The sequence below is a fragment of the Anomaloglossus baeobatrachus genome, chromosome 8 (assembly GCF_048569485.1).
Source record: "Anomaloglossus baeobatrachus isolate aAnoBae1 chromosome 8, aAnoBae1.hap1, whole genome shotgun sequence".
NCBI classification, from domain to species: domain Eukaryota; kingdom Metazoa; phylum Chordata; class Amphibia; order Anura; family Aromobatidae; genus Anomaloglossus; species Anomaloglossus baeobatrachus.
In genome coordinates this window covers 191690957-191703929 of record NC_134360.1, presented here as the reverse complement: position 1 = coordinate 191703929, position 12973 = coordinate 191690957, and the positions used below count along the sequence as shown (strand labels likewise).

General features: G+C 53.2%; 1 protein-coding gene across 2 annotated transcripts in view; it reads right to left on the bottom strand.

Annotated features, from left to right (window-relative positions):
• Positions 1-12973, bottom strand: part of CDC7 (cell division cycle 7) — a 160934-nt gene that overhangs the window by 58335 nt on the left and 89626 nt on the right. For both annotated transcript variants that reach the window (XM_075321029.1, XM_075321030.1), the window contains exon 9: positions 12368-12450. In XM_075321029.1, the coding sequence (XP_075177144.1) occupies positions 12368-12450 (83 nt within the window). The remainder of the gene's footprint in view (positions 1-12367; positions 12451-12973) is intronic.

Genomic DNA, 12973 nt, shown 5'->3' with positions numbered 1-12973 from the left:
AGGGAATTTTGTTACTTACCGTAAATTCCTTTTCTTCTAGCTCCTATTGGGAGACCCAGACGATTGGGTGTATAGCACTGCCTCCGGAGGCCACACAAAGCATTACACTAAAAAGTGTAAGGCCCCTCCCCTTCTGGCTATACACCCCCCGTGGGATCACGGGCTGCTCAGTTTTAGTGCTAAAGCAAGAAGGAGGAAAGCCAATAACTGGTTTAAACAAATTCACTCCGAAGTAACATCGGAGAACTGAAAACCGTTCAACATGAACAACATGTGTACCCGAAAAAAACCAACAATCCCGAAGGACAACAGGGCGGGTGCTGGGTCTCCCAATAGGAGCTAGAAGAAAAGGAATTTACGGTAAGTAACAAAATTCCCTTCTTCTTCGGCGCTCCATTGGGAGACCCAGACGATTGGGACGTCCAAAAGCAGTCCCTGGGTGGGTAAAGAAATACCTCATGTTAGAGCTGCAAGACAGCCTTCCCCTACGGGGAGGTAACTGCCGCCTGCAGGACTCTTCTACCTAGGCTGGCGTCCGCCGAAGCATAGGTATGCACCTGATAATGTTTGGTGAAAGTGTGCAGACTCGACCAGGTAGCTGCCTGGCACACCTGTTGAGCCGTAGCCTGGTGTCGCAATGCCCAGGACGCACCCACGGCTCTGGTAGAGTGGGCCTTCAGCCCTGATGGAACCGGAAGCCCAGCAGAACGGTAGGCTTCAAGAATTGGTTCTTTGATCCATCGAGCCAAGGTGGCTTTGGAAGCCTGCGACCCTTTGCGCTTACCAGCGACAAGGACAAAGAGTGCATCCGAGCGGCGCAGGGGCGCCGTGCGGGAAATGTAGATTCTGAGTGCTCTCACCAGATCTAGCAAATGCAAATCCTTTTCATACCGATGAACTGGATGAGGATAAAAGGAAGGTAAGGAAATATCCTGATTAAGATGAAAAGAGGATACCACCTTAGGGAGAAACTCCTGAATGGGACGCAGCACTACCTTGTCCTGGTGGAACACCAGGAAGGGAGCCTTGGATGACAGCGCTGCTAGCTCAGACACTCTCCGAAGAGACGTGACCGCTACCAGAAAGGCCACTTTCTGTGAGAGTCGTGAAAGTGAAACATCCTTCAGAGGCTCGAAAGGCGTCTTCTGGAGAGCAACTAGTACCCTGTTTAGATCCCATGGATCTAACGGCCGTCTGTACGGAGGGACGATATGACAAACCCCCTGCAGGAACGTGCGCACCAGAGAAAGTCGTGCTAGACGCTTCTGAAAGAAGGGAATTTTGTTTACTTACCGTAAATTCCTTTTCTTCTAGCTCCAATTGGGAGACCCAGACAGTGGGTGTATAGCTACTGCCTCTGGAGGCCGCACAAAGAACTACACTTAAAAGTGTAAGGCCCCTCCCCTTCTGGCTATACACCCTCCCGTAGGAGTACGGATTCCTCAGTTTTAGTACCAAAGCAAGAAGGAGGAAAGCCAATAACAGTTTCAAAAACAAATTCAATCCGATAACAAGATCGGAGAACTTAAGAAACAACATGAACAACATGTGCACCCGAAAAACGAAACCCTAAGAACAAATAGGGCGGGTGCTGGGTCTCCCAATTGGAGCTAGAAGAAAAGGAATTTACGGTAAGTAAACAAAATTCCCTTCTTCTTTTTCGCTCCTAATTGGGAGACCCAGACAGTGGGACGTCCAAAAGCAGTCCCTGGGTGGGTAAAAAGATACCACATGAACGGGCTGTCAGACAGCCTCTTCCTACAGGTGGGCCACCGCCGCCTGAAGGACCTGTCTACCTAGGCTGGCATCTGCCGAAGCGTAGGTATGCACTTGATAGTGTTTGGTAAACGTGTGCAGACTCGACCAGGTAGCCGCCTGGCACACTTGCTGAGCCGTAGCCTGATGCCGCAATGCCCAGGACGCACCCACGGCTCTGGTAGAATGGGCCTTCAGTCCAGATGGAATCGGAAGCCCAGCAGAACGGTATGTGTGAAGAATTGGTTCCTTGATCCACCGCGCCAGGGTGGATTTGGAAGCTTGCGATCCCTTATGCTGACCAGCGACTAGGACAAAGAGCGCATCAGAACGGCGTAGAGACGCCGTGCGAGAAATGTAAATCCTGAGTGCTCTCACCAGGTCCAACAGATGTAAACCCTTTTCAAATTGGTGAACTGGATGCGGACACAAAGATGGCAAAGTGATATCCTGATTGAGATGAAAGGAAGAAACCACCTTGGGAGAAAACTCTGGAATTGGACGCAGTACTACCTTGTCTTGGTGAAACACCAGGAAGGGAGATTTGCAAGATAACGCCGCTAGCTCGGACACTCTTCGAAGAGACGTGACCGCCACAAGAAAAACTACCTTTTGTGAAAGCCGAGAAAGGGGAACCTCTTTCAAAGGCTCGAAAGGCGGCTTCTGGAGAGCAATGAGAACCTTGTTCAGATCCCAGGGTTCCAATGGCCGTCTGTAAGGAGGAACGATATGACAAACTCCTTGGAGAAACGTGCGTACTTTAGAAAGCCGTGCCAAGCGCTTCTGAAAGAATACGGATAGCGCGGAGACTTGACCCTTAAGCGAGCTAAGCGACAAACCTTTTTCCAACCCAGACTGCAGGAAGGAAAGAAAAATTGGCAATGCAAATGGCCAGGGAGAAAACCCTTGAGCCAAGCACCACGCTAAGAATATCTTCCACGTCCTGTGATAGATCTTAGCTGAGGATGGTTTTCTAGCCTGTCTCATTGTGGCAACAACTTCATGAGATAAACCTGAGGCCGCTAGGATCCAGGACTCAATGGCCACACAGTCAGGTTCAGGGCCGCAGAATTCAGATGGAAAAACGGCCCTTGAGACAGCAAATCTGGACGGTTTGGTAGTGTCCACGGTTGGCCTACCGTGAGATGCCACAGATCCGGGTACCACGACCTTCTTGGCCAATCTGGAGCGACGAGTATGGCTCGATGGCAGTCGGACTTGATTTTCCGGAGAACTCTGGGTAACAATGCTAGAGGTGGGAACACATAGGGGAGTCGGAATTGCGACCAATCCTGAACCAAGGCGTCTGCCGCCAGCGCTCGGTGATCGTGAGACCGTGCCATGAAAACTGGGACCTTGTTGTTGTGCCGTGACGCCATCAGATCGACGTCCGGCGTCCCCCAGCGGCAACAGATCTGCTGAAACACGTCCGGGTGAAGGGACCATTCTCCTGCGTCCATGCCCTGGCGACTGAGAAAGTCTGCTTCCCAGTTTTCCACGCCTGGGATGTGAACTGCGGATATGGTGGACGCTCTGCTTTCCACCCACGTCAAAATCCGCTGGACTTCTTGAAAAGCTTGGCGACTGCGTGTTCCCCCTTGGTGGTTGATGTACGCCACCGCCGTGGAATTGTCCGACTGAATCCGAATCTGCTTGCCTTCCAGCCATTGTTGGAAGGCTCGCAAGGCAAGATAGATTGCTCTGATTTCCAGAACATTGATCTGCAGGGTGGACTCTTCCTGAGTCCACGTCCCCTGAGCCCTGTGGTGGAGAAACACCGCTCCCCACCCTGATAGGCTCGCATCCGTCGTGACCACTGCCCAGGACGGGGGAAGGAACGACTTTCCCTGTGACAATGAGGTGGGGAGAAGCCACCAACGCAGAGAGTCCTTGGCAGTCTGAGAGAGGGAGACAGTCCTGTCGAGGGACGTCGATTTCCCATCCCATTGGCGTAGAATGTCCCATTGTAGAGGGCGCAGATGAAACTGCGCGAACGGGACTGCCTCTATTGCTGCTACCATCTTTCCTAGGAAATGCATGAGGCGCCTCAGTGAGTGCGACTGGCTCTGAAGGAGAGATTGCACTCCAGTCCGTAGCGAGCACTGCTTGTCCAGTGGAAGCCTCACTATCGCTGATAGAGTATGAAACTCCATGCCAAGATAAGTCAGAGATTGGGTCGGGGTTAGATGAGACTTTGGAAAGTTGATAATCCACCCGAAACTCTGGAGAGTGTCTAGTGCCACCTTCAGACTGTGTTGGCATGCCTCTTGAGAGGGTGCCTTTATAAGCAGGTCGTCTAGATACGGGATGACCGAGTGACCCTGCGAGTGCAGAACAGCTACTACTGCTGCCATGACTTTGGTGAAGACCCGGGGGGCTGTTGCCAGACCGAAAGGTAACGCTACGAACTGTAGGTGTTCGTCGTGTATGACGAAGCGTAGGAAACGCTGATGCTCTGGTGCAATCGGCACGTGGAGATACGCATCTTTGATATCTATTGATGCTAGAAAATCTCCTCGAGACATTGAGGCTATGACGGAGCGTAGGGATTCCATCCGGAACCTCTTGACTTTTACGTGTCTGTTGAGCAACTTTAGATCCAGGACGGGTCGATACGATCCGTCCCTTTTTTGGGACCACAAACAGATTGGAGTAAAAACCGTGACCTTGTTCCTGAAGAGGGACGGAGGTCACCACTCCTTCCGCCTTTAGAGCGGCCACCGCCTGCAACAGAGCATCGGCTCGGTCTGGTGGTGGAGAAGTTCTGAAGAAACGAGTTGGCGGACGAGAACTGAACTCTATCCTGTACCCGTGAGACAGAATATCCCTCACCCAACGGTCTTTGACGCGTGACAGCCAAATGTCGCCAAAGTGGGAAAGCCTCCCACCGACCGCGTGGGAATCGGAGACCGCAAGTCAGGAGGACGCCGTCTTGGCAACGGTTCCTCCGGCTGTCCTTTTTGGGCGTGACTGAGACCTCCAAGAATCTGAGCGTCTCTGGTCTTTTTGAGTCTTTTTTGACGAGGCGAATTGGGACCTGCCTGGTCCTCGAAAGGACCGATAACCAGACTGACCCTTCCTCTGTTGGGGTTTGTTTTGTCTGTGTTGCGGTAAGGATGAGTCCTTACCCTTGGAGTGTTTGATGATTTCATCCAAACGCTCTCCAAACAATCGGTCACGAGAAAAAGGCAAATTGGTTAAGCACTTCTTGGAATGAGAATCTGCTTTCCAATGTCTCAACCACAGGGCCCTACGCAAAACAACGGAGTTGGCTGACGCCACTGCCGTGCGGCTTGTAGCGTCAAGAACAGCATTAATCGCGTACGACGCGAATGCCGCCATTTGCGAGGTCAATGGTGCTACCTGCGGGGCAAATGCACGTGTGACTGAGTCGACTCGCGCAAGCCCGGCTGAGATAGCTTGGAGTGCCCATACGGCCGCAAAAGAAGGCGCTAATGACGCTCCAATCGCTTCATAGATGGATTTCAGCCAGAGCTCCATCTGCCTGTCAGTGGCATCTTTAAGTGCCGCTCCATCTTCAACTGCAACCAAGGATCTAGCTGCAAGCCTGGAAATTGGAGGATCCACTTTTGGACACTGGGTCCAACCCTTGACCACCTCAGGGGGAAAAGGGTAGCGTGTATCTTTAAGCCGTTTAGGAAAACGCCTTTCAGGATAAGCGTGGGGTTTCTGGATTGCGTCTCTAAAGTCAGCGTGGTCCAGAAAAGTGCTTAATGTACGCTTAGGGTATCTGAAATGGATTCTCTCGTGCTGCGAAGCTGACTCCTCTACAAGAGGAGCTGGTGGGGAAATATTTAACATCTTATTGATGTTAAATATAAGATCATTAACTATGGCGTCACCATCTGGTGTATCTAGATTGAGAGCGGTCCCAGGATCAGAATCCTGATCAGTTACGTCCGCCTCATCACCCATAGATTCATCTCGCTGGGATCCTGACCATTGAGATGAATGTGAAGGCCCGTCATAGCGAGCCCGCTTAGGCTGCCCGGGGCCATCGTCCGAGTCAGAGTCTTCACCCTGAGGTGTATATGCCCGTCCCGGAGCTTGGAGCTGAGGGGGACCAGGGGGCAATGATTGCACAGTGTCCGTGGCCTGAAGTACAGGCCTAGCTCGCAATGTGTCAAGAATTTGTGACATAGTGAGAGACATTCTGTCAGCAAAAGCTGCAAACTCAGTTCCTGTCACCTGGACAGCATTCACAGGTGGTACACCCTGGGTCACGTCCAGCAGAGGTCCCGACTGTGCAAGCGCCGCAGGGGCCGAGCACTGCACACAATGGGGGTCCGTGGAGCCTGCCGGTAGAAAAGTCCCACATGCGGTGCAGGAAGCATATAATGTCTGTGCCTTGGCACCCTTGCGTTTTACGGACGACATGCTGCTGGCTCTCTGCAATGTGAGAGAGTCTATAGCCAAAGGGCGACCAGCGCTATGTAATACCAAGTATTTGTAGAAACAAAATACTAAGAATACTACTGGCACAAGAGGGGGTGAGCCCTGAGGGCTGCTTACCGCCCGCTGAATAGCGGGTAAGAGGCGCAGAATTCCTTGTCTGGGTCTCCCCGGCTCCCCTCTGCAGCTCAGCGTGTCAGCAGGAATGGCTGCCGGCGTCTGTGGAGAGGGGCGGTCCGTGGGAGTTCCCAAACAAAAGTGCGGGAAACAGTGTCCCCTCTGTGCCTATTGTGAGGGCTGGAGTATGTAAAAACGACTCCAGCCCTCAGCGCTGATGCACTGACCAGCGTCCCGCCCCTCTCCTGACTGGCAGGTCTGGGGGCGGGAACGAACGGAAGCAGGCCGCAAAAGCCGGGGACTCGAGTTATCAGCGCGGCCGCCGTAAAAGCGCGGGCCGCGCTGAAGTCCCCGGCGCACCACAAGTGCCAGCCGCGCCGCAGTCCCAGCGGCCGGCGTGACCGTTCCCAGAAGTGGCCAGCGTCCCGCCCCTCTCCTGACTGGCAGGTCTGGGGGCGGGAACGAACGGAAGCAGGCCGCAAAAGCCGGGGACTCGAGTTATCAGCGCGGCCGCCGTAAAAGCGCGGGCCGCGCTGAAGTCCCCGGCGCACCACAAGTGCCAGCCGCGCCGCAGTCCCAGCGGCCGGCGCGACCGATTCCTAGAAGTGTGCCTGTTTCAGCGAAGCTGAATGAGGCCATGGCACAAGCGCCGTAGCGCTGATGTCCCCCGGCGCACTACAACACCCAGCATGCTGCGGTGTGAGCGCCAAATGCACGGGGACACAGAGTACCTTGAGGAAGCAGGGCCATGTCCCTGATGTACTCCGCTCCATCCAGCATCTTCTCCAGGGGCTGTAGATGGAGCACGGTCTCAGTGCCTGGAGACCAGTAAATCCCACTTCACCCAGAGCCCTGTAAAAAGGGATGGGGAAGGAATCAGCATGTGGGCTCCTGCCGCCGTACCCGCAATGGGTACCTCAACCTTACAAACACCTCCGACATACAGTGGGGTGAGAAGGGAGCATGCTGGGAGCCCTGTATGGGCCCTCTTTTCTTCCATCCGACATAGTCAGCAGCTGCTGCTGACTAAAAACAATGGAGCTATGCGTGCGTGTCTGACCTCCTGCGCACAAAGCTAAAACTGAGGAATCCGTACTCCTACGGGAGGGTGTATAGCCAGAAGGGGAGGGGCCTTACACTTTTAAGTGTAGTTCTTTGTGCGGCCTCCAGAGGCAGTAGCTATACACCCACTGTCTGGGTCTCCCAATTAGGAGCGAAAAAGAAAAACACGGATAGTGCCGAGACTTGCCCTTTAAGGGAGCCGAGCGACAAGCCCTTTTCCAACCCAGATTGCAGGAAGGAAAGAAAAGTAGGTAACGCGAATGGCCAGGGGGATACTCCTTGTGCAGAGCACCAGGATAAGAAAATCCTCCACGTTCTGTGGTAGATCTTAGCAGAAGTGGACTTCCTAGCCTGTCTCATGGTGGCAACGACTCCTTGGGATAATCCTGAAGACGCTAGGATCCAGGACTCAATGGCCACACAGTCAGGTTCAGGGCCGCAGAATTCCGATGGAAAAACGGCCCTTGGGACAGTAAGTCTGGTCGGTCTGGTAGTGCCCACGGTTGGCCGACCGTGAGATGCCACAGATCCGGGTACCACGACCTCCTCGGCCAGTCTGGGGCGACGAGTATGTGCAATCGGATCTGATCTTGCGTAGCACTCTGGGCAAGAGTGCCAGAGGTGGGAACACATAAGGGAGCCGGAACTGCGACCAATCTTGCACTAAGGCGTCTGCCGCCAGAGCTCTTTGATCGCGAGACCGTGCCATGAACGTCGGGACCTTGTTGTTGTGCCGCGACGCCATTAGGTCGACGTCCGGCACCCCCCAGCGGCGACAGATTTCCTGAAACACGTCCGGGTGAAGGGACCATTCCCCTGCGTCCATAACCTGGCGACTGAGGAAGTCTGCTTCCCAGTTTTCTACGCCCGGGATGTGAACCGCTGATATCGTGGATGCTCTGTCCTCCACCCACAATAGAATCCGCCGGACTTCCAGGAAGGCTTGCCGACTGCGTGTCCCTCCCTGGTGGTTGATGTATGCCACCGCTGTGGAGTTGTCCGACTGAATTCGGATCTGCTTTCCTTCCAGCCACTGCTGGAAGGCTAGTAGGGCTAGATACACTGCCCTGATTTCCAGAACATTGATCTGAAGGGTGGACTCCTGCTGAGTCCACGTCCCTTGAGCCCTGTGGTGGAGAAAAACTGCTCCCCACCCTGACAGACTCGCGTCTGTCGTGACCACTGCCCAGGATGGGGGCAGGAATGATCTTCCCTGTGATAATGAGGTGGGAAGAAGCCACCATTGCAGAGAGTCCTTGGCCGTCTGGGAAAGGGAGACTTTCCTGTCCAGGGAAGTTGACTTCCCGTCCCATTGGCGGAGAATGTCCCATTGAAGTGGGCGCAGATGAAACTGTGCAAACGGGACTGCCTCCATTGCTGCCACCATCTTCCCTAGGAAGTGCATGAGGCGCCTTAAGGAGTGCGACTGACCATGAAGGAGAGACTGTACCCCTGTCTGTAGTGACCGCTGCTTGTCCAGCGGAAGCTTCACTATCGCTGAGAGAGTATGAAACTCCATGCCAAGATACGTTAGTGATTGAGTCGGTGACAGATTTGACTTTGAAAAGTTGATGATCCACCCGAAAGTCTGGAGAGTCTCCAGCGCAACATTCAGGCTGTGTTGGCATGCCTCTTGAGAGGGTGCTTTGACAAGTAGATCGTCCAAGTAAGGGATCACCGAGTGTCCCTGGGAGTGCAAGACTGCTACCACTGCCGCCATGACCTTGGTGAAAACCCGTGGGGCTGTCGCCAGACCAAATGGCAGAGCTACGAACTGGAGATGTTCGTGTCCTATCACAAAACGTAGAAAACGTTGGTGCTCTGTAGCAATCGGCACGTGGAGATAAGCATCTTTGATGTCTATTGATGCAAGGAAATCTCCTTGAGACATTGAGGCAATGACGGAGCGGAGGGATTCCATCCGGAACCGCCTGGCGTTCACATGCTTGTTGAGCAGCTTTAGGTCCAGAACAGGACGGAACGAGCCGTCCTTTTTTGGAACCACGAAGAGATTGGAGTAAAAACCTTGTCCTTGTTCATGAAGAGGAACAGGGATCACCACTCCTTCTGCTCTTAGTGAGCCCACCGCCTGCAGAAGAGCATCTGCTCGGTCGGGATGTGGGGAAGTTCTGAAGAACCGAGGCGGAGGACGAGAACTGAACTCTATCCTGTACCCGTGAGACAAAATGTCTGTTACCCACCGGTCCTTGACCTGTGGCAGCCAAATGTCGCAAAAGCGGGAGAGCCTGCCACCGACCGAGGATGCGGAGGGAGGAGGCCGAAAGTCATGAGGCAGCCGCCTTGGAAGCGGTTCCTCCGGTTGCTTTCTTGGGGCGTGAGTGAGCCCGCCAGGAATCTGAGCCCCTTTGTTCCTTCTGAGTCCCTTTGGACGAGGAGGATTGGGCCTTGCCGGAGCCTCGAAAGGACCGAAACCTCGACTGCCACCTCCTTTGTTGAGGTTTGCTTGATCTGGGCTGGGGTAAGGAGGAGTCTTTACCCTTGGACTGTTTAATGATTTCAGCCAATTGCTCACCAAACAGTCTGTCTACAGATAGTGGCAAGCTGGTTAAACATTTTTTGGAAGCAGAATCCGCTTTCCATTCTTTTAACCACAAGGCTCTGCGCAAAACCACCGAGTTGGCAGACGCCATTGAGGTACGGCTCGTAGAGTCCAGGACAGCGTTGATAGCATAGGTCGCAAACGCAGACATTTGCGAAGTTAAGGACTCCACTTTCGGCACTGCTGGACGTATGATAGAGTCCACCTGTGCCAGACCAGCTGAAATAGCTTGGAGTGCCCACACGGCTGCGAATGCTGGAGCAAACGACGCGCCGATAGCTTCATAGACAGATTTCAACCAAAGGTCCATCTGTCTGTCATTGGCATCTTTAAGTGAAGCCCCATCCTCCACTGCAACTATGGATCTAGCCGCAAGCCTGGAGATTGGGGGATCCACCTTTGGACACTGGGTCCAGCGTTTGACCACGTCAGGGGGAAAGGGATAACGTGTATCCTTAAGACGTTTGGAGAAACGCTTGTCTGGATAAGCATGGTGTTTCTGGACTGATTCTCTGAAGTCAGCGTGGTCCAGAAAAAGTACTCAGTTTACGCTTGGGATACCTGAAATGGAACTTCTCCTGCTGTGCAGCTGCCTCTTCTGCTGAAGGGGCTGGGGGAGAAATATCCAACAGTCTATTGATGGCCGCTATAAGGTCATTTACCATGGCGTCACCATCAGGAGTATCCAGATTGAGAGCGGTCTCAGGATTAGACTCCTGATCACCCTCCTCTGTCTCATCACGCAGAGACTCTTCTCGCTGAGACCCTGATCCGCGTGATGACGTGGAGGGTCTCTCCCAGCGAGCTCGCTTAGGCTGCCTGGGACTGTCATCTGAGTCAGAGCCTTCAGCCTGAGATGCCTGGGACCCCCTTGAAGCACGGATTAACTCCAACTGAGGGGGACCGGGGAACATTGACACAGCAGTGTCCATGGTCTGAGTAACTGGCCTGGCCTGCAAGGTCTCTAGGATTTTTGTCATAGTGACAGACATCTTGTCAGCAAAAACTGCAAACTCTGTCCCCGTCACCGGGACAGGGTTCACCGGTGACTCTGCCTGGGCCACTACCACCATAGACTCCGGCTGACGAAGTGGCACAGGGACCGAACATTGCACACAATGGGGGTCTTTGGAACCTGCCGGTAGATCAGCCCCACAAGCGGCACAAGCAGCGTATACAGCCTGTGTCTTGGCACCCTTGCGTTTTGCGGATGACATGTTGTCGTCTCCTCAGAGCAATATAGGGTATACAGCCAAGAAGCGACCTTACAGTGCAATATATATATATATATGGTATAGAGAAAAAAATACACCAATATAACACTGTGGCACTAGTGGGGCCAGCACTAATGTGCTGCTTACCGCCCGCTTAACGCGGGTGTGTGGTCGCCAGAATCCCTTGTCTGGGTCTCCCAGAGCCTGTGTCCGTTCTCCAGCCAGACTGCATGTAGGAATGGCTGCCGGCGTCCTGTGGAGAGGGGCGGGCCCTGGGCGTGCTGCAGACAAAGAGCGGGAACTGGCGTCCCACTGTGCCCAGTGAGAGGGCTGGAGTATGTAAATAAGACTCCAGCCCTCGGCGCTGACCATCGTACAGCGTCTCTCCCTTGCCCTGATTGACAGGGTGGGGGCGGGAACGAAGCGGAGCTAGGCCGCAAAAGCCGGGGACTAGATTTATAAGCGCCGCCGTCGTAAAAGCACGGTCGGCGCTAAGTCCCCGGCGCACCACAAGTCTCAGCCGCGCCGCCGCTCCAGGGGCGGCCGGCGCGGCAGTCCCCAACACATAAAGTCCCTCAGAGAAACTGCAGTGACTGTAACCCCAGCGCGCAGCGCTACTGTCCCCGGCGCACTAGCACACCCAGCAAGTCTGGAGTGTGCGCGGCCTGTCCATACGGGGACACAGAGTACCTGAATGTTGCAGGGCCTTGTCCCTGAATGGTACCCCGCTCCGTATCCAGCAGGTTCTACGGGTCTGTGGATGGAGCCCGGCCTCAGGGCTTGGGGGCCGGTAAGATCCCACTTCCTCAGAGCCCCTCAGGGGGATGGGGAAGGAAAGCAGCATGTGGGCTCCAGCCTCCGTACCCACAATGGGTACCTCAACCTTAACAAACACCGCCAATAGGAATGGGGTGAGAAGGGAGCATGCTGGGGGCCCTAGTATGGGCCCTCTTTTCTTCCATCCGATATAGTCAGCAGCTACTGCTGACTAAACAGTGGAGCTATGCGTGGATGTCTGACCTCCTTCGCACAAAGCTTGAAAACTGAGCAGCCCGTGATCCCACGGGGGGTGTATAGCCAGAAGGGGAGGGGCCTTACACTTTTTAGTGTAATGCTTTGTGTGGCCTCCGGAGGCAGTGCTATACACCCAATCGTCTGGGTCTCCCAATGGAGCGCCGAAGAAATTAAGAATCTACACAAGATCGATGACTGAAGACAGACAAGAATTACAAACATTATAGCTTACCGGTAGTTTGATTCGGGCATTTTGTTAACACTTCTGGAGCACGAAATCCAGGAGTACCAGCTCTTGGGGCAACTTGTCTTGCTCTAAGTATGAAGAGAAAAGAAGCCAAAAACTAATCTCAGGCAGAACCCAAAGATGTCCATGTATATATCTGTAGTAGTAAATGAAACTAAAATGAAATTAAAATATTATATATATATATATATATATATATATATATATATATATATATATATATATATATATATATATATATAATTTCATTTACTACTACAGCTATAATTAATGTGGTGTACCTGATTATATGTACCAAATGTCCAACTGGGGGTCTGTATGTAGGGGAGACAGGACAACAGCTCAGGACAACGATGAATTCTCACTGCCATACAATTAGAGAACAAAGGATGGATCTACCTAGACCCTAAATCAGAGGACAATAAAACTTTCACACTGCTTATCTATGAACTGCTGAAATATTTACTGCCACAACAGTTTGTCCCCTTGCCATAGTGATAGTGCTGCTTCACATAACTTGTGTTATTTACCAGGGCTGTGGAGTCGGAGTCGTGGAGTCGGAGTTCATTTTGGTGTAGTCGGAGTCGGTAT